This window comes from Brachyistius frenatus, unplaced genomic scaffold, assembly GCF_029030835.1.
Source record: "Brachyistius frenatus isolate BFR_SWC_R1_liver_20210118 unplaced genomic scaffold, ASM2903083v1 Contig_102, whole genome shotgun sequence".
NCBI lineage: Eukaryota > Metazoa > Chordata > Actinopteri > Embiotocidae > Brachyistius > Brachyistius frenatus.
The window spans coordinates 796,309-819,444 of NW_027210701.1; the positions used below are offsets into that span (position 1 = coordinate 796,309).

General features: G+C 47.7%; 2 protein-coding genes across 2 annotated transcripts; both read right to left on the reverse strand.

Moving 5' to 3' along the window:
• Positions 1-227: 227 nt before the first annotated feature.
• Positions 228-16,411, reverse strand: trip11 (thyroid hormone receptor interactor 11). The gene is made up of 21 exons (XM_069711606.1): positions 15,839-16,411; positions 14,194-14,270; positions 13,657-13,767; positions 13,227-13,535; positions 12,751-12,819; positions 12,487-12,652; positions 12,070-12,381; positions 11,924-11,959; positions 11,718-11,821; positions 11,405-11,608; positions 7,821-10,835; positions 7,563-7,703; positions 7,248-7,441; positions 6,429-6,592; positions 6,220-6,323; positions 5,988-6,087; positions 4,350-4,431; positions 3,787-3,901; positions 2,597-2,719; positions 1,539-1,683; positions 228-1,456 (listed from the first exon to the last, which is right to left on the reverse strand). The coding sequence occupies exons 1-21, from the start codon at positions 15,975-15,977 to the stop codon at positions 1,242-1,244; spliced, it is 5,925 nt and encodes a 1,974-aa protein (XP_069567707.1). The 5' UTR covers positions 15,978-16,411; the 3' UTR covers positions 228-1,241.
• A 1,348-nt stretch (positions 16,412-17,759) lies between these two features.
• On the reverse strand, positions 17,760-22,873 carry golga5 (golgin A5). Its single transcript, XM_069711615.1, has 13 exons — positions 22,707-22,873; positions 21,205-21,846; positions 20,378-20,578; positions 20,070-20,289; positions 19,866-19,989; positions 19,569-19,772; positions 19,301-19,471; positions 19,066-19,194; positions 18,883-18,981; positions 18,567-18,789; positions 18,388-18,487; positions 18,235-18,298; positions 17,760-18,157 (listed from the first exon to the last, which is right to left on the reverse strand). Exons 2-13 carry the CDS (start codon positions 21,836-21,838, stop codon positions 18,080-18,082), a joined length of 2,247 nt encoding a protein of 748 aa, XP_069567716.1. The 5' UTR covers positions 21,839-21,846; positions 22,707-22,873; the 3' UTR covers positions 17,760-18,079.
• Positions 22,874-23,136: the final 263 nt, after the last annotated feature.

Here is a 23,136-nt window from a genome sequence, read left to right on the forward strand (position 1 = left end):
ACAACAGCTGGATTCAATCAGGAGAGCCAGCCCCCTCCAGGCGGCGCGCGCACAGACGCCGGCACTCAGTCCAGCTGCTGTTGGAGGTTCAGAGGCAGAAAATTTACACAGTGGGTGTCTGTTTTCCACAGATACAAACCTGGATGACACTGCACATCTGGCGCTGCAGTAGCCACATCTGGTTCACATGAATGCGCAAAAAAGACAACAACCACGCAGCAGTCAGGGGGGCGGCAGTGGTACCTTTATTTGATTTTCAAATTCCAGTTGATTTCCGGGTTCTAACATCAATTAAAGATCATCCGGGTTCCTCTGTAACGCCTCAGATCTACAAAAAGTCTCTTACAGGGAGGATTTACAGTTTATACATGTGATCAATACACCTGGAGAGACATTCCTGTTGCAGGCAGACTGACATCTGTACAAAAATGTAGAGCAGCTCAGTCACAGCTGCCTGCTCAGGTCAGGTTTTTACATTTTGTAAATATATATATATATGTATATATATATATATTTATATTAACCATTTACAATCCTGATTACTAATTATTAAAAAGGCAGGCACTTCACTTCCACAACCTCCTCAGTGCCCATAAATAGGAAAACACCACCCATTTACATATATATAATGATATAGTACTGTTATAGGAGCAGTCAGCAGCCATAATTACAACGCTTATTGCATATCACAGTCTGGCCATCTGGAAGAGACAAAAAAAAAAGAAAAAAAAAAGAGAAGTCTTTATGGTTTTAACAGATGTAGTGAGCCACATAAATCTGGAAGCTGCTGCCAGCAAGGTCTCAGGATCCCAAACAGCTCACTGCAACAAAAAAATACTGAAGAGACCAGAAAGTCAGAGGATGTTCAACACAATAGATAAAAAAAGTAAAGTTTCCTCCTGCAAACGGAGGCGCTGATCCGACCCACATGTACGGAGCTGCACACAGTGAATTCATAAAGGTCACTTGTGTTCAGGACTGCTGCGAAGAATGAAAATGTAAACTGATGGTGAGAATGAAACCGTTTCCTCCTGCATTCCCTCTGCACGTAGCGTCACTTTCTGTCTGAGCGGGAAACACTTAAAGGGAAAGTCTGCTGCATAGAACAGTTGTCAATAAAACTGAACCTACCCTAAAAAAAAACAACTTTGGTTTCATCCCCTCTCAGAGATGAACCCTCTTGATGGTTAATTTTTGCAGGAAATAAAAAAAAAAGAGCAGCGAGTGTTTTAGACATGTCATCACTGCTTCAGCAGGTCTTTGAGCACCGCTCCGCCGCTGTCCTCGGCTAACACCGGCACCGGCGTGAAGGTGGGCAGGGCGTTGGAGATGGGCTTCATCAGCAGGTGACCTCCGGAGCTGCCGGAGCCCGACCCGGCCAGCAGCGGCACAGCGGCTGAGCGAGGGGCCAGAAAGGGGTTGGACTCGCCGAGACGCTTGCCGGCTGCTGGAAGTCCTGAGAGTAGAAGTTAAAGTTTAAATGAAGCCTGATGTGTTAGAGGAAGTAAAGAACACCTCCGGTCTGACGGGTCGTTTACCTGCTGCGGAGCTGGAAGCTACCCCGCTGGTTCTTCTGGGAGGCGGGGCGCTCAGAGGCTTGATGTCGTGGACAGGAAGCCTCGGGGCGGGCAGCGAAGGGGTCGACTCCATCTCCAGGAACTTTACAAACATTTCTGAGAAGGACTGAGACAACAGGACAGGACAGAATATTTGATTTATAATGGAAACCCTGCGTAAACTCTGACTTCTACTGATAAAAAGTTGAATTTCAACAACCTATAATGAAGGAAACACAAAGTGCTTCACAGAGACAGAAAAACATTAAAAATAAAATATTTTGAAGAAATTAAAATTGCACTTAGAGGCAGAGAAGTACAGGACGATAAAATTGTCGCTACATATTTAATTTACTAGAAAGAATCTACAAACATTAACTTTAAAACACTGTGCTAGTCACTGTCACTTTTTACCCAGCTGTCCAATCACAGTGAAGGAGGGGCTGGAAGAACGCACTTAGCTACTAACACTGGTCGCTGATTGGTCCGCCCTTTGGAGTGGCTGAGCTAACACTAATCCAGACTATAATCTGTGAGTAATAGTCTGGTGGAGTAAATCTATGCCCCACCCACCTATATCAGAAACTTGGCTGCACCACAGACCTGTCAATCAAACAACCACGCCCCTTCAAACATATCTGTGTTTGATGACCAATATATAATGAATGCTGGAATGCTTTCAGGAGAGAAATTGATGCTTTTTGAATGGAAGTCTATTGAAGACAGCCCTTAGTGGCCCTCAGTGGTATTACACTCATCAGACCCGGAAACTACGTCCATTATCATATACAGTCTGTGAGGTGTGAGGTTTATTTATGCCATTTATTTGGTAAATGTGAATATTTTGCCCTCTTCTTCTCACACTGAACTTTTTCTAGAGACCTCGTCAGGGTTATTGACACTGATGTCACACCTGGTGTCGGACAGTTGTAGGAGGTGTGGAGGAGTCAGACCACCACATGCATCGTCCTCCTCTGTGTTGTTACCTTTCAGACTGCAGTCTATCCAACATGAGCCGTGAGTCTCTGTGTGTTTCTTACCGAGTTAAGTCCCTGACCGCTGGTGGGTCTCTGCGGGGTGTTCGGGACGCTCTGCGCTCCTCTGCTTCCCAACCAGGTCGACACCCAGCCAGTGACGCCGTGACGACCATCGTCCTCCAGCATCTACAGGTGGGAGGTAGGGAGGGAGGGAAGGAAGAGTAGATAAATACACTCAATACTGTCTGAACACACACGCGCACATAGGAGCCGTCGGTTTAACTGGTCCAGTTAGAGGAGACCTCCTCCTGTTCTTTAATTGCTCCTGGTTTCCTCTTAGACGGCCGGCGCTCTCTGGAAAACTCCTCCGGGGAGTTAAACGGATACACAGTCACACTGCCTGATCATTAGCATCACTTCGCTGGCAAGGACTCAAGCTGCACAAACCCTGTATAAAGAGGCCGGTTCTGAAGACCCGGCGGGTTTTGTGGGACGCTTGGCTGCCGTAAACACGAGTTGAGTGGAAAATTTAAATGGCATTAACAGGCGATGAGGGAGGGATGAAAAAAAAAAAAAAAAAGAAGAAGCAGAATGACCTCCAAACACAGTAAAACCGGCTCTTCAGAGGAGTTGTAAATGCATTTGTCCCTCAGCCTGGATCTGGTTCCCTTTAAGAGTGTTGGGTAACAGAGTTTGGACGGCGTCCTGCAGAACTCCTGCCAGAAGATCTGGATCAGGACCTGCTTTCTGTTTCAGATGGACTCAAACAAAACCTCAGCGAGCAGCCTGACCCTGCAGTTCAGGATGTAGGTCACAACTTCCTCTTCAAACTGTCACCGCAGCAATTATTAAAGTATTTTAAAGTCTGATTATACATTTTCTGTTCTCCATGAGGATTTATCGTGGACTCAGGACTTCATCTAATCTAATAAATAAGATATAAAGTGATATTTATTCAGTCAGATTTAGAGGTCCTGGTTTTGTTATAATTAGAAGAAGTCAGGTTTAAGTCTGGGAGGTAAAATCCTTGTTTTCTTTTCCTGGTTTTAAAGCTGCATCACAGTAAAGTGACGTAATGTTCAGAACTTATCAGACCGTTGTGGTATTTGTCTTCACCCACTGAGTTATTATGTTCATATTGCTGATTATTCTTTACGTCGAACAGTCATTCATGCAGTATTGACAGTTGTATTTAGTCTGAAATATTCCGATTTTTATCACTCAGCCTGAAAACACAAATCAAATTGTGTCACCTTGTCGACGTCCTCTCGGCTCAGTCCCAGGACACTTCCCATGAGCCTCAGCACGTCGCCGCGCTTGGTTTTATGAGTGTGGAAGTAGCCGAGGAACAGGTTTCTCATCAGGACCCTGCACACATGAACCATGATGGGAGAAAAGGTTTAAACGACCCGTTTTTATGCAGCTGCATGAATCAAAACTAGATGAACTGTGCTATTTGTTTACTTTTACAGATACACAAACTCTAATTAAAACAATTCCAACAGTGTACGAGATGGAAGGGTGCATTTCTCTTCCATAACTTCAAAACATGTGATGTTCTGGTCATTTAGTAGATTTAAAAAGCTAAAGATGGAGGGACATTTTCACAACACGAATAATCTCTTAATACTTTAGTTTATCTAAAATTGAAGACTTTCAAGCTTTAAAAAAAAAAAGACCTCATCCCGTAGTTATACTGAAGTATGAGTTCCTTAAGAAACTGTGGAGGTTTAAATGAGAAAAAAACCCATGAGAGGACTGAATTATGATCTAATTAAACAGAATTAAAATAAAACGCAGACAGAGCTGAACTCACTTGTCTATCTTCCCCTCTGTGCTGTTCAGGAGGGTCATCAGTTTCCTCTGAGCCTCCTCCAACATCTCCTGCCTCAACTCCACTGCAACAAACAAACAAACAGTAATGAGAACATCTTCCATCTTGTTCAACACGGTCCCAGTTTCTTCCTCTCCTCTTTTAATATCAGTGAACACTTTTCACCCTCCACATGCTCCCCTCAGGACAATTGTCGGGAAACACTGCAGGGACTTTAACTTCTATGCTGATGACACTCACTTATATTATATATTATTATATATATCTGTCTGTTTGACAAAGCAGACACAGGCTCAAAGGATGTTGTTCCTCTTTTACCTGTTTTGATTGCACTTTTCTACAAGAAATGTTCTTCACACTGATATTTCAATGTGCTTGTTTTTTTTGTGCTAGTACAGTGAATCAGGACCTGCACTGTGATTTTACACTCAAATTTAAACTAAATTAAATTAAACATTTAAAACACAGCGCTAAAAAAGCACTTTTACCAAAAGTAATGACGCAGAGATCCTTTGAAAAATGCAGAAGGTTGTTTAGCAGCACGTACTGACTCCTTTAACCATGTAGAGGAAATAAAAACAAGATTCTTTTAAATCAGTTTCTCTGGTTTCGATTCTTGTTTTCTTAAAAAGATGGAAGCCAGAAATGTCTGAGCTGTTTTTATAAAACATAGATAAAATATCACCATGTTATGTGTTGTGAACAAAAACTTCACATTGTGCAAATTAAGCAAAAAGATGGAATTTCTGGCTTTTTTTTTTTTTTCAACCCCATCCACCATTTTTTTATTTTTTTTATTTCACATAATGCATCAAAATCTTTCTACGGTATCACAAAAATAAACATTTCTGGGATCTGGAACCGAGTCGCAGCTCGGGTAAACAGACAGAATCATTTTTCATCTGCAGTGAGTGTTATGAAACTGAATATTTACTCTGATCCGGAGCTATGGCCGCTCGGCCTCTCACTGCTGTAACTCTGCTTCAGCACATTCCCACAGATGACCTGCTATTTATAAACATTATACACATTCGCCATATCTGAGCGGTTCATAGAGCAGATATGAAGCCTTGTATCAGGGCTGAAAAAACATCGAGTATGAGAGTCAGAGAGCGAGGAGAGAAGAAACAGTGCGAGACTCTGCCGTGACGTGATGTCGGGTCTGATAAGAGGGAAACCTGCTGAGTGTGACAAAGAAACAGGACAGGAGGCATTACAGGTCACAGGGTGAGTATATCAATGTAGAGGTATTATATTACAACCTTTATTGTGCTGGAAAGCCGGAAAGTTTTAAACAGTCCAACATTTATAGTGGGAAAAAAAAAAAAACTTCAGAGGATGTGTGACCAATATATATTCAGGGACTCGGAGTTTAGCGGTGAGGGGGGGGGGTCAATGACCTCATTTGTTTCCAGCTCAGTGTGAGCGTCTCTGCTGTGTTTCTGTCCTCTGATCTCTGTGTGTTTGATGGAGGGCGGAGCTTAAATCTCATCATTACCCGGACACGGTGTGGAGAAGACACAGGAGAAGAACAACGGTCTCAAACAGATTGAAAAATAGCGAAGTAAAAAATGCTGAAATGCGTCAGCCCACCCGGCAGCTTAACGTGTGACACCTCACCTTGTCTCTTCAGCTCCTCCAGCTGCTCCTCCTTCAGATCGAGCTGATCGGTGAGACGAGACGCTGAGTCCAGAGCAGCGGTGGCCTCGTCCAGGTTCAACTGATCGAGGGGAGGGGGAAAAAAAAAAAAAAAATCAACGTTCATTTGTCTGGTTTATATTCAAACGCAGGAAAAACTTCACTGTTGAGTATACATAAAGTGAAGCTAGTTTTGGATATTTGGATATATCACCTGCAGAGCAGATGCCTGGTCCTCCAGCTTCACGGCTTTCCTCCGCCACTCCTCCTTCTCCTTCTTGTGCCTCTCAAGTTCTGCTGAGTACGTGGCTTTCTCCTCTGACGGGGAGAGACGCAACAAGAAAACATTTGACTACAAGAAAACAGACGCAAACTTCAAACACAGCTGCTGGAGTCTCCACTGAAGGTTTCCTGCCGACTTGCCTTGCTGGAACTGCTCTAGCACCATCTGCAGGTTGGACAGCGACACCGCATACTGGTTGACCTGCTCCTGAGAGGTTCGGAGCTGGATGAGAGCGTCGTCCCTCTGTTTCACCACCCCGCTCAGCTGCTCCTGCAGAGACTCCACCTGCAGGCTGGCCTGTTGGCTGCACAGGAAAAGACAGGTGAACACGCAATGAAAGGTGACCCAGAATAATACCGCCTGCAGGTGGGAGGGAAAGGTAGATAGATAGCTAGATAGATAGTTGCTTTATTAATCCCACAAGGGATTTTTTTTCCCCCGCTACAGCAGCATTATAGGTACAGGAAAGCAATGAAACAACAGTAAAATGTTAAATATAAAAATGCACAGTATATACAATAAATAAAATAAAATAAAAAAATAATTAAATAATTAAATTAAAACTAACTAAACAATAGTGCAAAGATTTAAACAAACAAGAAAACAGACAACCAACGGTGTTATTGTTGTGTGATGGATTTTGCCAGAGGTGAGTTATTGTACAGTCTTATTGCAGTAGGTAGACAATTAGGAAATCATTTGTAGTAATTTAAAAGGGAAAAGAGGTTTGAAACGTGGTGAAAACAGAAGAGAAGATTGACTTTTTACGTCTGAAATCTTCAAACGAGGCACCCATCACCTTCAGGGTACATAATATATCTGTGCATTTCTAGAAGGAGGATATGATGTCACAGTCAGCTTTGGAAACTGGCAGGAAAATCTTAAAATCAACTCCAAAATTACAACAATGACAGTAAAGTGTCTTTGTTCAACACACGCCAGTTTTAGCATTTTCTAACCTGGCGTTCTCCACCGCACTCGAGGATGTGGCCAGCCTCTCGTCCAGCAGCTTCACCCTCCGCCGCAGGTCGGTCTCGCGGTCCTCGGCGGCGAGCGCTTCTCTCGTGTACGAATCCTCGATCTCCAGCAGATGATTACGCAACCTCTCCAGCTCCAAGTTGAGGCGCTGCTCTTTGTCTCTCACGTGCTGCAGCTGTGAACAAATGTAGAATAAAACTTCATTCTTGGCAATAACTTCATACTTTCTGCAGATTTAAACTGGGTTGACTGTACGGTTCAGATGTGTTGTAGGTCAGTGAACGTTCCCTTCTCACCTCCGCCTGCACCGCTGTGGTCTCCATCTGTTTCTGCTTCAGCGCCATCATCACCTGATCCCTCTCCTGCTGGAACACCACCGCCTTATCTTGCATGGACTTCAGCTCGTTCAGCAGCTGCTTCAGCTCTCCTGATTTACCCTGCAGCACAACAGCAGCAGCAGCAACAACAACAACAACAAAGTAAACAAACCTAAACAGACGAGGAATATGTTTCCAGTCGGAGATGACCACGTTGATGGATGCGTTTAAACCGACCTGCTCCGTGTCGGTAAGCATCTTCTCCACGGTCGCAGCCTTCTCGCTCATGGCGCTCAGCTGGAACTCCTTCTCCCGGAGCAGAAGAGAAACCTGCATGTTGGTCTCCTGCAGCGCTCTGAACTCGGACTCCTTCTCTCGGGAGCGAGCGGCAACCAGCTCGTTCTCCTCCTTCAGCTTCCTCCCATCCAGCTCCAGGATCAGAGCGCGCTCCTTCAGGTTGGTCACGGCCTGCTTCAGCACCTCGTTGTCGTTCTCGCGGTTCCGCAGAGCCTCGCTGACATGGATCAGCTGGTCTCCTTTGGTTTTGATGAGTAAGTCCTTCTCCCTCACCGCCCTCTGCAGGGCCTCCAGCCGCTCCCGGACCTGCCGCGCCTCCTCCACCTGACTCCTCTGCTCGCTCTCGGAGGCGGAGGCGGAGTTGGAGAGTCGGTGGTTGTTCTCCTGAAGGGTCCTGATCGCGTTTTCCCTCTCAGCTAACCGAGCCTGCAGCCGTGTGAACTCTTCCTGCAGCTGGTCACCGTCTCCAGCTGAAGCTGTCAGGTGAGTCGGAGTGTCAGCTGTGAGAGAGGAACCGCCGGACGAAGCGGCTTCAGGAGTCGGAGCCACGCTGTCCAGTTTCCCCAGCAGGACGTCCTTGGTGCTGCTGAGCTGGGTGATGGTCTGCTGCACCTGAGCCAGCTCCACACTCAGACTCCCCAGCCTCCTCTCCTTCTGCTCATAGCTCTGGATGAGGCGGGCATAGTCCACGAACAGCTTGGAGCTGCAGTCGCTGTCGGCGGAGACCTGCCCCTGCAGCTTGAGCAGTTCCTCCTGCAGCTGTGCCGACTCGTGCTGCATGTTCTTCACCGTGGTGATCACCTGCTGCTTCCACTCCTCCATCTTCTTCACCTGCTGCTTCAGCGTGTCCCTCTCCTGCAGCAGCTCCTCGAACTGGTTGCTGCTGACGCCCCCGGAGCCGGGGCCGGACTCTCCTCCGGAGGACTGCAGCACCGTCACCAGAGTCTGGCACTTCTGGGTCAGCGCGTCGATCTCGATGTCCTTCTCCCGGATGATCCGCGACAGGTTCTGGATGGTCTCCTTGAACATCTCCTGGCTCCCTGAGGGGTCGCTCATGTTGGAGAGCCGCTGGTTCTCCTGCTGCAGCTTCAGCAGGGCGGCTTCCTTCCCTGCCATGATGTCCATGAGCCGGTGGTAGTCGGAGCGCAGCTGGCTGTTCTCTCGGGTCTTCTCGTTGAGCACGGCGAGCACCTGCTCTCTCTCCACGGCGTACGCCTGCAGCTGCTGCTGGAGGAACAGGACGTCCTGGTTGTGTCCACCGCCCATCGACACTCTGGCATGCAGCGCCTGGATCTCCAGGTCCTTCTGCAGGATCATCTGGGACAGTTTGCCCACCTCGTCCCGGGAGACCACCAGCTGGTCCAGCTGCTTGGTGAGCGACAGGTTTTTCTCGTTGAGCTGGCTGATCTCCGTCTCCTTCTCCTTGATGCCCCGAACCAGCTTCTCTATTTCCACCTTGGACAGGTCGTGCTTCTCGTTGCCATTCTCCTGGTTCAGAGTCTGGGTCTTGTCCTCCTGCAGGATGACGTCTCCCTGCGTGGGCGGAGAGACGGCGCGGCTCTCGCTGATCCGATCCGACGTCTGCTGCAGACGGGAGATCTCCTCGTCTCTGGCGTGGATGAGTCGGTCGTAGTTGAGCGCCGTTTGCTGGTGGCGGGCGTGGGCCTGCTCCAGCTCGCCCTGCTTCGCCTGCAGAGACTGCTGAGTCAGCAGGAGGGACGCCTGCTGCTCCTCCACGCTCCTCCTCAGAGCCTGCACCTCCTCCTCCAGGCTGCTCCTGGAGGACTTGAGCTGCGTGATCTCCGTCTCCAGCTCGGTGATGATGTCCAGAGTCCTCGGCTCGGCCAGCGGCGCCGGTCTGCTCTGCTGGTCCCTGAGCCGGTCGATCTCCTCCTTCAGGTGGCTGTTGTCCTCCTTCATGCCTCCCAGCTGTCTCTCCTTCTCCTCCAGCGCCTGTTTCAGACTTTCGGCCTCCTTGGTGACGGCTGCGATGCTGTTCTCCATCTCCGTCTGTAAATCTGCAGCGTTTTGCTTCACGGTCTCCATGAACACGTCTTTCTCCTGCAGCAGATCCGTCAGCTGCTTCTGTCCTGCGACGGTGATGGACAGCATCTCGTTGGTGTCTCTGTGGTCGGACGCCAGCTGCTCCACGTCCCTCCTCAGCTTGCCGATCTCCAGGTCCTTGTCCTGGTTCAGCCTGATGGCCTTTTCGTGCTCGGTCTGCAGAGCGGAGGCGTCCATGGAACGGGCTCGGCTCAGCTCCTCGATGGTGTGCTGGTACTGCTTCACCTGCTGCGTCAGCGTCCTCTCCGCCTGCGTCAGCTCCCCCTCCAGCTGACTCTTCTCCAGCTTTAAGGCCTCGATGCGAGTGTCCTTCTCCCTCACAGCTCTGCTCAGAGCAGCCTGGCTGTCCTTCAGCTGCTTCGTCAGTTCCTCCACTCTAACCTGCGTGTGCTCACCGTCCGTCTTCAACCTGCTGTTCTCCACCTTCAGCTCGAAGTCCTCGGACATCACCTTGTCTTTAGAGCTCCTCACCTCCTCAAACGCCTTCCTGAGGTCCGACAGCTCCCTCTCCATCTCTGCTGCGTCTCCCTCCGCTCCTCTCTGCTCTCCCTGTTGCAGCTCCGCCTCGGCAGCAGACAGCCGCTCGTCCTCCCTGTGCTGCAGGCTCTTCTTCAGCTCCGCCACCTCCCTGCGAGCGTCCCGGCTCTGCTCCTGCGCGAGTCCCAGCTTCTCCTTCATCTCCTTCACGGCGCGCTCCAGCTGCTGCTTGCCCATGTGCAGTTCGTTGAGGGTGAAGGCGCTCTGGCTCGTCTTCTCCTTCTGTGTCTGCAGCTCGAGTTCCAGTGTCCTTCTCTCCTCCTGGTTGGTGTCGAGCTCCTCGGTGACTTTCCTCAGCTCGGCCTCGGCCTCCTTCAGCTGCCCGGAGAGCTGCTCCTTCACTGAGATCAGATGCTGGAGAGAAGAAACACAAGTCAGATAATAGTTCACATTTCCCCCCCTGCTGCACTGTGCAGCATTTACATTTTTTTTTTTTTTTCAAAACCTGAAATCTTGCTGTAAATAGCTGTTGCCCATTTAAATATGTCAATAAATAATACAACAATGCGAGAGATCACGTTACGTACACAGCAGGATATTTCCCTCTCCTTCAAGGTTTTACACATCAGAGGAGTGGAGAATAAACAACGCAAAAAAAAAGGTTAAAATAGATTCAAAATGTCAAAAATCTCTTTTTAAAAATCACCACAGCTGGTGCTAAAGTATTCAGATATTCCACGAACATTCACAACTTTTTCTTTAAACGGACTCAGAGATGCTTTCACAAAGAAAAACGTGTTGCAAACATAACTCCAGATGTTCCAGATGTCAGTCTCCGAGAGAAGTTTTGTGTTTTCAATTTTAAAGCTGGAAAAATGTGACCAGCTATCTGGAGACGAGACGATCTGTCACTCCGGAACATGAAACTGAACTGAAATCATACAGCATTATAATCATAAAGGAAGCAGTGTGGTTGCTCAGACCTGCGTGGCTTCCTGGTTCTGCCGGTCCAGTTCCTCCAGCTCTGACATCAGCGTGTCCCGCTCCTCCTCCGTCGCTCTCAGCACCGTCTCTCTCCTCTGCAGCTCCATCTGCAGCTCCTCCAGAATCTCCGCCTCCTCTGACTCAGGCGTGTTTCTGACCACCAGCTGCTCCTCTGCAGCGGCCAGTCTCTGCTGCAGCTCAGACTGAACAGAAAACACACATAAATGTTGTTAGAGAACCTATACAGATGAATAAAACTGTATTTACAGACACTGAGGTTCAAATAATCTTAAATCTGCATTCTAAACAAACCTTTTCTTGTTCTACGACCTCCTTCTCTTGTCTCAACGTCCCGATAATGGTATTCAGCTCCAAGATGTCTGCGTGCTCCACTTCTTCCTTCGGTTCAGCCTGAAGTTAAACAGTTAAACACTCATTAACTAGAATTAAAAAGGTAATAAATACGCATACATGTGACGGGATGCACGGCTTGTTGTTGATGTCCATACTTGCCTCAGACGGACTCTTCAGTCGTTCTATTTCCTCTTCTGAAGCTGGAAAATAGAAATTTGGATTAAGATTTAAGATACATCTCTATAATGTGAGATTATTCCAATAATACAGGATATATAGAGCTTTAACGGCTTCAAGGAACAGCCCCTACCCGTGAGGCTGTTTGTCAACATCTGGATCTCGTGCTCCAGCTGGGCCTTCTGCAGAGCTTTCCCCTCCTGCTCCTGCACTCGCGTCTGCAGCTCGGTGACGGAGGCCTGCAGCCGCGTGTAGTTCTGCAGCAGCCCGGCGTTCTCCTCCTGGGCCTCGTCCCGCTCCAGCTGCAGCTCGGCCTGCCTCCTCTGCGCCTCCTGCAGGCTGGACGACAGCTCGGACAGCTGCTCGTCCCGTTGCTCGGCCACTTCCTGCAGGGAGCGGACGGTCCGCTGCAGCTCGGGCAGTGTGGAGGCATCTGGAGCGGCACCTGGAGGAAGAAGGCTGAATCTGATGAGACTATCCCTCTCATTCTTTTGATATCTAAATTCCTGTCACATGTTTTGATGTCTGAGGTGTCCAAAGTTAAGCTGACCACTCTGCATCTGATCCTCCAGCTCCTCTATCCTCTCCTCATACTCCGCCAGCTCCTCTCGGTGCCGCCGGGTAACGTCAGCCATCTTCTGCCTCTGAGCGTCCTGCAGAGCCGTCAGTTCGTGTTGATGTTCGTCCACCTCGCGGCTCATCTCGTCCCGGAGCTCCTGTTTATAAAACGTCGAGGTATCAGTGTTATTACAGTTGGCGTATTTAACCTATATTCTAGTTTATACTCGTCACAATAAGAAGCGCTGTCAGTTACCTTGATAGTCCTCTGCAGTTTGAGAAGCTCTCCCTGGTCTCCGTTAGTAGCTGCGGATGCTGTCGATGCCTGGAATAAAAAAAAATTTAAAACAAGGAGATAAACTTAAGCTCCTCCTCCAGTGGGCTGCAGCAGAGCAGTGATGGAGGCAGCATGCTGCTACCTGTTGGCATGGTAACGAAGGGCTTTGGACTGGTTTTGGGACTGATTTTTAGGACTTATAAGAGACTGGTTTCAGACTGGTTTTAGGAGTTGTTTTACACTGGTTTTGGATTGAATGTAGGACTTGTTTTGCACCGGTTTAAGACTACAATTTTAACTAAACTCCATGATGTTTCAGGACTCGGCCCAGAAAATGATCCAATCCCCTGATTTTAATGACTGGAAGAGACTTCTTATAATTCCAGGATTTTCCAGGACCAGTGTGAACCCCTGATTATATACTCTGCTGCATCACTACAGCCTCCCTCTGTCACCTGAGACATTCTCCTCCAGTGCGACACCTCCCCCTCCAGTCGCATCACTTCGGTCGACAGCCGGTTAATCTCCTGCTGCGACCAGATGACATCGCTGAGATCGACCTCATCGCCGTGGAAACCCTGGTGAGACCCTGAGGGGCGGGACAGGTAGGAGGAGGCGGATGAGGAAGTGGTGGTGGAGGAAGAGGCGGTGGTGACGGGCAGCACGGCGGCACCGACGACGGACGACGACTGGGCCGACTGCTGCAGCTTGTGGACATCTTCTTGGAGTCCGCTCTGCCGGGCTTTCAGGTGGCTGATCTCCACCTGGAGGAGACGAATACACCCGACGTTAACAGGAGCTTCATGTTTGATCTGCTGCATGCGAACACAACTGGACTTCTTGCGCTCATAGTTTGAAGTTACAGCCGTCTAAATGTTTCCGTACGTCTTTCTGCTGCAGGAGGTTTCTGTACTCTGCAGACTGACGTTTGATCTGGATCTCGGAGGCCTCCAGCTTCTCCTCCAGCTCCGCGTGCAGCTTCCTTAGTCGGTCATGCTACAACAAACAGAGAGGAGGAGATGAGAGGTTAATACGACGGAAACATGCAGGAAATGAGCGTTTTATAGTGACCTTCACAGGAAGGACAGAGTTCACGGTGAAGTAAAAACACAGTGGAGCTCAGAGAGACACTGGAGGGACCTCAGCTGGAAGGATGCTTATCAACACAACGATCAAAACCAAATCCTCAGGACTGCAGCTTTCATGCATAAAATTCAAACTAAACTTCATGATCTTCCCTAAAAATGATCAAATCCCCTGACTTTCCATAATTGCAGGACCAGTAGGAAACATGTGTTAAATTATATTAATACCAGCAGCTGCAGTTTATTCATTTTTAGGGCCTCACTACTGCAACAGAAGAAATCCAGAGCTGTCTGTCTCTTGCTGAGTTTCCTCTCTGACAAACAGTTTAACTCTCACCTCCGATTTCTGAGAAGTAAATGCCGTCTCCACTTCAGCAAGCTTCGAATTAGACACCTGCAGTTCTGTGGCAGCATCTGGAGTCACAAGCAGAAAAATAACATGAAACGGTTTTATTGTGATTGAAATGCTGTGATTTAATTTGCGGAGTTTTTTTGTGGTTAAGTTGCAGAAAGTTTATGGAGATCGCTTGAATTTGCATTAATCATTGCGGCTTCCCTGGACGGAATTTATCAACACAAATGTGGATATTTTTTCACGTGAGAATTATTCTCAAGTAAAAACCTCCAAGGGGCAGGAAATTAAAGACGTCTGTTTTTCTGAGCCATAAACAAAGTACATTTCTACTCAGATTTATGTCAGCAATACATTTTTAAAATGTGAAACTTGCCACATAGAAGTTCTTCCCTATCAGTGACACACAGACCTGTTGAACCCGACTCGCATCATAAACAAACCCATCCGACCGAGCAGGTCGACATATCTGCTCATGTTGTTACGGCGATGCGATCTAACAGCTGGACGCGGCCTCAGCCAACACATAACACCATCAGCTGCACACACTGCACAGACTACAGCTCATGTCTTCAAAGTCTCCACATTGATCGGAGGTCTGATTGAGTCGCGAGTTGGAGATCTGCGACCAAAGTTCTCTCTGCGTCGATGTTTTATCTCTCGCTGTCTGTTTGTTTCAGACCGACGACACTTTCAGGTTTAATTTGGGCAGACGTGGGGGAGCTCTCCTTCTGTGAGCTCTGCGATCGCTGCATGTTGACTTCGTAACAAACTCATGAACTCAAACTACAGTTTAGACAACAACAATCGAAGAGTTTAATTGCACAACTTTTAAAGACATCAAGATTAGAAAATTCTGGGAAAAATATCTGGCAAAACAAACAAACAAAGCCTCTAAACTGAGCTGCTGTCATGCTGTTTCCTAAAACGCTGACTGCACTGGAAATCTAAATTTACAATCTTTTGGAGTGTTATCAACACAATATTTAATTTAAAAGAACACATTCAGAAATCAATAAACGTAGGTCAAACATGGGTGCTTGTGAAAAGATTTCAACTTCAATTTTCTCATCCTCCCACAGTCAGCACTCAAATTCTGTTCATTTGTCTGAGGTGCTGTGAAAATACACTAAATAAATGTTAAATAATGGTGAAAAATGTGCTTCCCGAAGCCCAAATTGTAGCTTTAAATGTCTTGTTTTTTGGGGGGATTTTATACACTTTATTAATCCCCGAGGGGAAATTTCTTCACTACAGCAGGGGGGGCTCTCAACATAAAATATATTCAGCTTATCATCATGGAGGACTGAAGGAAGCAGAAAATAACAGAAAATGTAGGCATCCTTTTATGAAATAAACTGTTTCAAAACCATTAGTTAATGATCAAACTAGTTGTGTTTTAATTTTCTGATTAATCGACTAATCGTTGTAGGTCTGCAGCTCAGTGTCTCTCAGTCTTCCTACAGATAAACATTGTTTGCAAGTTGAATTTGGGTGATTTTTAGGGCTTTTATTAAGTGTTTTATTAAAGGCAACTATTAACCAGTCAAAGCACAGAATATATTTGAGTTTATAAAGTCGTTGTTGTTTCAAGGTGATGAGTTCAAAGACCCGGACCCCGGAAACTCACCTCCGACCTCTTCTACCCCTTCCAGTAACATGTCTTTGGTAAAGTTTGATATCTGCCCGGTGAAGGACGACAGGCTCCCGCCAACCTGCCCCAGAGACTGTCCGAGGCCGGAGCCGAGCCCACCGAGCCACGATGACATCTTCACTGGGGGATAAAATATAAACAAACAAACAAAAACAAAGAAGGCCGAGGAGAAGGGCAGCGGAAGAGTTAGCCTAGCTTCAACTCGACCGAAGGTAACGTCAACTCGCTCATGAAGATCAGAACCAGACTCGGAACCACCGGGACAACTTTACAATCCGCTTCCGTCACAGAGTCACTTCTTTTCGGGCTCACTTAGCACAGAGCCGGCTAACAACAGCTGATCGTCCGCTTCGGAGGAATTCACCGAGACAAGCGGCTTTATCGACATTACCCGGCAGCCCAGCAGCTCAGACCTGGGGTTAGGGCTCCGTGCCGGGGTCCGGGTCCTCTCCGGTCCTTGCGAGTCCCGTTTCCAGCCCGTTTTAAACGTCTCAGCGCCCTGAAAGTGCCACCTCAACTGCAGCCATTATCAGCTCAGCGGTGGCGTTGGCGATGGTTGTCAGGTTTGACGTGGACACGGAGCGCGGCCGCGGTGCATTGTGGGATACTGGAGGACCAACACATTACAAAGGTGCGTTCATGACAATCGGACACTCAACTTAAAGTACAATCAATGTAGAAATACTTTATAATTATGAATGCTGTCTAATCCCTCTTATTGGGAGAAGCTTCTGGAAGGTTACCGGAACATTTTACACGAGTTAAACTAAATAAAGGCGAATAAAAGTACTTGAACAAACGGAATACATTTACTCAAGTACTGCACTTAAGTACAAATTTGAGGTATTTGTACAGTTTATGTAAATTTTTTCTTTTTTACTCCACTACATTTGTCTCACAACTTTTTTGTCATCCTCTGCCTGTCATGTGAAAATCTCAAAATGTATTGATTTATAATTACATTTTTTGGATCAACTTTAGGATTAAATGATCCTTTAGCGGCTGAGAAAGTTCTTCTGCTTTTTAATGTAAAAAAGAACTCTTCAAAAACCTTCTTTTTTTTATTCACTGTCCCGGAGCTCCTGTATATAAAACCTCAAGGTATCAGTGTTATTACAGTTGGCGTATTTAACCTATATTCTAGTTTATACTCGTCACAATGAGAAGCGCTATCAGTTACCTTGATAGTCCTCTGCAGTTTGAGAAGCTCTCCCTGGTCTCTGTTAGTAGCTGCGGATGCTGTCGATGCCGGGAATAAAAAGAATAAAAAAAAAAAAAAAAGGCGATAAACTTAAGCTTCTCCTCCAGTGGGCTGCAGCAGAGCACTGATGGAGGCAGCATGCTGCTACCTGTTGGCATGGTAACAAAGGGCTTTGGACTGGTTTTGGGACTGATTTTTAGGACTTATAAGAGACTGGTTTCAGAAGTTGTTTTACACTGGTTTTGGATTGAATGTAGGACTTGTTTTGCACCGGTTTAAGAGTACAATTTTAACTAAACTCCATGTTTCAGGACTCGGCCCAAAAATGAACCAAAGCTGAAACCAGAAGTGGTTACTCTTGTAGGTCAACTAACAAATAAACCAAAGGTGATCAATACAGCCCTTTTAGCTGTGGAACAACCTGCTGGAGAAGATCAGGGAAGTTAACACAGTCAGCCTTAAAAACACAGTATTTTGGACCTCCTTTTCATTTATTTAGTTTTTGTTTAATTATCTTTTGCTACATTTTATCCAAATATTTCCTTAAATGTTGATTATTATTTTTTTAAATGCATGTAAAGAGCTCTAACCTATTTTTGAACAGCGCTATATGAATAAAAGATATTATCAATAATATTATTATCTTTTCAGCCCCACAGTTTTGCAGCACAAGCTTAAAAAAACTTGAGTTGAAACTTGTGTTGTTTCTCCTAACCAGTTTATTAAAAGATTCTTTTTTTACATAGTGTTAAATACAATCAGGAGAACAAAGAACAGATGGATTTCGATGAGCCACGACCGACACAATATATATATTTCACTCCGTAATCATTTTAAAACTCAGCTGTCGGCTGTCAATCATCTCCAGGTGAAAGAATAAATCAGAGGAAATGTCTTTTAATTCGTAGCAGATCTGTGCAAAACAGGGCGAGTCCAGTCCCAGAGCTTCGTATTCCAGCAGCTTCCTCAAACCAAAACAAACAACGTCAAACACCGAAGTGGAAAATCGAAGCCTCCTATCTTCCATCGGGGTGACCGTGCATCTCCGGCGTGTACGTCAGGAGGACAATCATCACCCACAAGTGCAGCACAGCCTGGATAACAAACAGATAGTGAATTAAAGGTTTTTATCTGACCCAAACTGCAAACTGTTTCTGAGATAAACACTCACCATGTAGATGATGACAAAGACTCTGGCTATCGGGTAGCGCCTCAGGAAGATTCCCAGTCGTATGCTGTGAGGAAAAAAAAAACATCTTCTTCGTCACGGTGGACGGAATTTCACAGGAGAAAAACAGAGTGAATGAAAACCGCGGCGGCTCACCTGAAGCGGTCGATCGTGCTGGCTGCTTTGCGTACTCTGCCGTACACTCCGGGGCTGTCGTGGTCGCTGAAGAGCACCGGGGTGTTTCTCTGTCGAGGCCCTGACAGTCCAACACACGGTCAATGAACAATGAGCCTCATTTCACCTGCTGGAAGCATCACTACTCGAGCTCCTCCTACCTGCTGCCTCCAGGCCGCTCATGTTGATGGTCGGCCCTCCGCTCGCGCCCCCCTGAGCGCTCTTCAGCTGCTGCTCCAGATGCTCCAGCTGGAAGACCAGCGAGCTCTTCTCTGTGCCCAGAGCCTCCAGCATCGTCTGCTTCTGGATCAGCGTCTCCGTCAGCTGGTGGAGGCGGTTCTCCAGCTCCGTCTGGCTGCTGCTGCTGAGGGTCTTGTTGGTCAGCTGCGAGGGAGAAAACACACACCTTCATCTTTTGTGTCACAGAGCGGGACGTCGCCGAGGACTGAGGTTCTCCGCTTGCTCCGTACGACTCACCTGGTTCCTGAGTTTCTGGATTTCATCCTCTCGGTCTTTGATCCGGCTCTGCAGCGAGGTTTTGGCTCGATGTTGCTCATCCTCCAGGTACTGCAGCTCCTAAAAAAAAAAAAAAAAAACACATCTTATCTAACACAATAATTCTTCTAAACAATATCTCCCCACATTAAATCTGTCTCTCACCTGCTTGTAGCGCTCCACCTCAGCATCCAACTCCTGCTTGGCTCGGTTCTGTAAGGCCTGCTGCTCCTGAACCTGCACCTGCTGCTCCCGCCACGTCTCCGCCTCCGCCATAGCCTGATTCTCCAAATCCTGGAGGTAAAAATCAAACCACTGAGACAACTCGAGACGGAAAACCTCCGGATTTGTTGCGGCAGAGGGAATAAAACGCCTCACGTCACAGATATAATCACCTCACCTGTATTTCTGTCCGCAGCGTGCTCACTTGTCCCTGCAGTTTTTGGTTCTCCTCCCTCTGCAGCTCCTTTTCGTATCGCAGCTCCTCCACCTCCAGAGCAAAGGCCCCGCTGCCGTCCAAAGCGTCCAGACCCGATCCCTCCTTCAGACTGCTGATCAGCTTCTCTTTGGACTGAAGACAGAAATCAGAAACATTCATGAAGTATGTATAAAAAAAATTTTTTTTTTTTTAAAAATTCACTTTATCCCAGAGCCTGAGCGAATCGTACCTGGAGGATGCGTGATGCTTTGTGCTTGTAGTCCTGCAGCTCCTGCTTGGCGGACTCCGCTGCAGCTTTGGCGCTCTTCATCTGCTGCTGGATATCGTCGATTCGGAGCTTCTCCTCCGCCGCTCGCCGCTCGGCTGCGGTCACCGTCTCTGCGAGCGTCTGCCTCTCGGCCTCCAGTTTGGAGAGGCGGCTGGAGCACTCGCTCTGCAGGGGAACACACAGTGAACACGTCTCACACTTCCCGTGTGTGTTCGCTCTACACTCAGCTGGCGGAGATGAAGACAGACGGATGTTCACCTGCATCTGCCGGTAGCTGTCCTGCTCCCTCCGGAGAGACAGCTCCGCCTCTCGCAGCCTCTCCTGAATCGTTTCCAGAGCTTGAGACTGCATGCTGCTGCCCTCCGTGTGGTCCTGCATCATCCTAAAAACAAGAAGGGCTCGCATCTGAGCCAACTCATAAGAATCGGATTCCTCCTCCGAAAGATGTTCACCGCATCGTACCTGGATGTCTCGTTCTGCGCCTCCTCCAACGCAACGTTGCGGGACTTCAGGAGCTGATCAGCTTCGTCCAGTCGGATTTTCAGTACCGCGAGTTGACCGTCTTTGGCGGAGAGGGCTTCTGTGAGGTCATCAACCTGCGACCGGAGCTGTCGTAGCGTGCGGTCGGTGTGAGACTGCTCCGAGTTCCACCTGTCTGCGCGCAGCCGGACCTGGTTCAGTTCTACCGGAGCAGAAAGAGACAGGAGGGGAGGTGTGGAGCTGCTCTGTGTGTTCTGTTCTGTTCTGCTCCGTCGGGTCGGTTCACTTACCGTCCTGCAGGTCTTTAGCTCTCCGGATCACTGAGGCCATCTCCTGGTTGAGGGAGACCACCTCGCTGCGCAGCAGCTGGTTCTCCAGACGCAGGCTGGACAGGATGTGGCTCTGGGGCTCCTCCGCGGGGGGTGGGGGGCCCTCCTGCCTGCTGGGTTCCTGAGGGACCGCCAGGCCCGAGTCCGAGCTCTCAGGTGTGTCTGTGGTGGCCAGGTAGACATTTACATCAATAAAACAAGAGGAACACAGCTGCTGCTGGTCAAATACAGCAGGAACACCCGGCTGAACATTCAGACATTAAAGTTCCTCTGTGGACGTTTTGACCTCCTGTTGAACTACGGAGACATTTTTCCAGTTTGTTTATCTCGTGCACACACATGACGACACATATGGCTGAAAACAAAAACATAACAACGATGTCACACTGATCTCTAGCTGTGGATAACATCCCAAATATGCAGCTGAGTGCCAATAAAAAGGCAGAGAAGAAGAAGATGTGTAAACAGTGGTGGGCTTAAAGTGTCTTTTACAAATAGAAAGAAGGAAGGAAATACATGCAACATGTTTGTTTGGATACCAGAGACCCTCTAAGAGAGGATTTCTACTTATCATTTAGTCCTTTAAGGAAATCGCAGTCTTACAGTTGCAATAATTAAAGCAGAGTCTTGTGATTCATTTTGAAAATTGGTTCTTTAAGTTTAGAAAATTCGGAAACACTAGAACTTGGATGCTTCCTGACTTTGTGCTCCTGTGTTGGTCCTGAGCTCTGTGAGTGTTATTGATCAGTTATTGATCAGATGAGCAGAAACCTGCTGACTCAGCTCACCTTGACTTTGTTCCTTAGCAGAGCTCTCCTCTGATGTCTTGACGCTGTGAGCTGACAGGGAGCTCATGCTCGAGGCCCTGGACACGCCACGGGTGGAGGGGGGTGTGGACGGGGCCGAGGGGGTCATATGAGGGGTGGCGGGGGAGGGAGGTGGCGGGTTTTGGGCCTCCGTGACGGGAACTTTGACGAGTTCCCTCCACGAGTCCCTCCTGCTGCTGACCGGAGGGTCCGAGCTGTTCAGGAAATCGAAGAGCATGTCGTCGTCCACGTCCTGCTCGCTCTTTCTCGGCCTCACGAAGCTGGACGAGGTCTTGGCAGAGCTGGCAGCGCTGCTGCCGCCTGTAGCGGTGGCGGCGGCCACGTTGGCCGTCCCGGCCAGCAGGGTGGCGTTGGACCTCTTGATGTTGCTGGCGGAAGCAGAGATGAAGCTCGGGGCATCATGAGAGGATGTGTAGGCGCGATGTGGCTCGGCCGGGTCGGTCTGGAACCCCGCAGTGTTCACAGAGTCTCCGTCGTACGATGAAGAAAAGGAGGAGGACCTCGTCTGGCTGGTGCTCAGAGCAGTGGCAGCTCCTTGGTCCACTTTATTCAGGAAGTTTTCAGCTTTTCCAGCAAAGTCAGAAAACCAGGACATTTTGTACCCTGATGGAAGGAACAACAGCAGGACATGAGAATGAAGCGGGCTGTTAGAGAAGTCCCCGAGGTTTAACTGACAGATTATATATTTAATTTGGGTTTACAGATATTAAACTTCAACACATTCGACTTCTAAAAGGGTAAAAAGCAGAATATAACTCTAAAATGAATCTAAAGTATGACTTTTAAAACGTTACATGTTCAAGGTGGTCCGTTAAATGTCTGAGGATAAATCTGGGTCGACAACTTCACCCTCTTTCATTGCCACTGCTGAGATGCCCTTGAGCAATGGCCCTAATCCCCAATTGTCAATCAAAGGAGCTGCTTCCAGTTGGTAGCATGTGTGCAGGTGTGTGAATGTGTGCAGGTGTGTGAGTGTGTGCTGCTGTGAGTGTGTGTGAGTGTGTGTGAGTGTGTGAGTCAGGGCGTTCCTGAACAAGACAACTCAAATCCAAACAAAGGAAGTCCGTCCTGTCTGTGTTTGTTCAACCTGATGATCTCTGAACCAAAACAGGCAGTAAACACTACTATGACGATAAACTTGCTGACTGTTGTAACAAGCTTCTTATAAAATGCCTTCAGTTTGAATTGTTCCCTTAACAGATGCCAGCAGATTAAAGTTGAAGCTACGTGAGGGCCACAGCTGACGTTCAGGACCCTCCAGTCTGTGCAGGCAGCCTGACAGACTCGACTCGGGGTAAAAAGCTCCCGAATTCTCATCTCATCGTTAGTGTTAGAAATGTAGTCGTCTGCAGCGGTCATCCGCAGTTGTCAACGTAAAAACAAGTGTAAACACAGTTGATCCAGGATCCCCTCCATCCCTGCTAAAGCTAACAGGCTAGCAGACAGAAAACCTTCAAACGTACCGTTTGAAAAAATCCCGCGAACCTCAGAGTGTCTCAGGTCACCGGGCTACCGCCGAGGTTTCATGAAAGACAAAAAACTTTTGGATAAACACGGTATAAATGGCATTATCTGTCAAAGAGGATATCAGTGAGCTTCTCCATACGTGGACCAGGAAGTGCCGCACGCAAGGACCCCACAACAGAGCGTCCTCGGAAACGCCTGATCAAAAATTAACCAATGAGGTTTTCGGAAAGCCGAGGCTTCCTCCTGCTTGTTTACTCCTATCAATATAAACACAAACAATGGTAAACAGAACCGATTACGCATTTAATGCTTCTGCATATATCTACAAAACTAACTTATTCTTTCAAAGCTCATCAGTTAGCCAATTTAAGTTTAATTAAGATTTTTTTTTTTTTTTTTTTTTAATTAGTATGTTTCCCCCTGCCT

What these genes read in the sequence shown, in the direction of transcription:
- trip11 (XM_069711606.1), bottom strand. Translation starts at nt 15,977, where the DNA reads ATGTCATCGTGGCTCGGTGGGCTCGGCTCCGGCCTCGGACAGTCTCTG. An exon ending in AGAACGACTGAAGAGTCCGT is followed by an intron (nt 11,822 to 11,923) that starts CTGAGGCAAGTA and finishes TAACTGTTTAAC; the next exon opens with TTCAGGCTGAACCGAAGGAA. An exon ending in GCCGAGAGGACGTCGACAAG is followed by an intron (nt 2,720 to 3,786) that starts GTGACACAATTT and finishes TCCCACCTGTAG; the next exon opens with ATGCTGGAGGACGATGGTCG.
- golga5 (XM_069711615.1), bottom strand. Translation starts at nt 21,838, where the DNA reads ATGTCCTGGTTTTCTGACTTTGCTGGAAAAGCTGAAAACTTCCTGAAT. An exon ending in TGCTAAGGAACAAAGTCAAG is followed by an intron (nt 20,579 to 21,204) that starts GTGAGCTGAGTC and finishes TGGCCACCACAG; the next exon opens with ACACACCTGAGAGCTCGGAC. An exon ending in TCCAGAAACTCAGGAACCAG is followed by an intron (nt 18,790 to 18,882) that starts GTGAGTCGTACG and finishes TCTCCCTCGCAG; the next exon opens with CTGACCAACAAGACCCTCAG.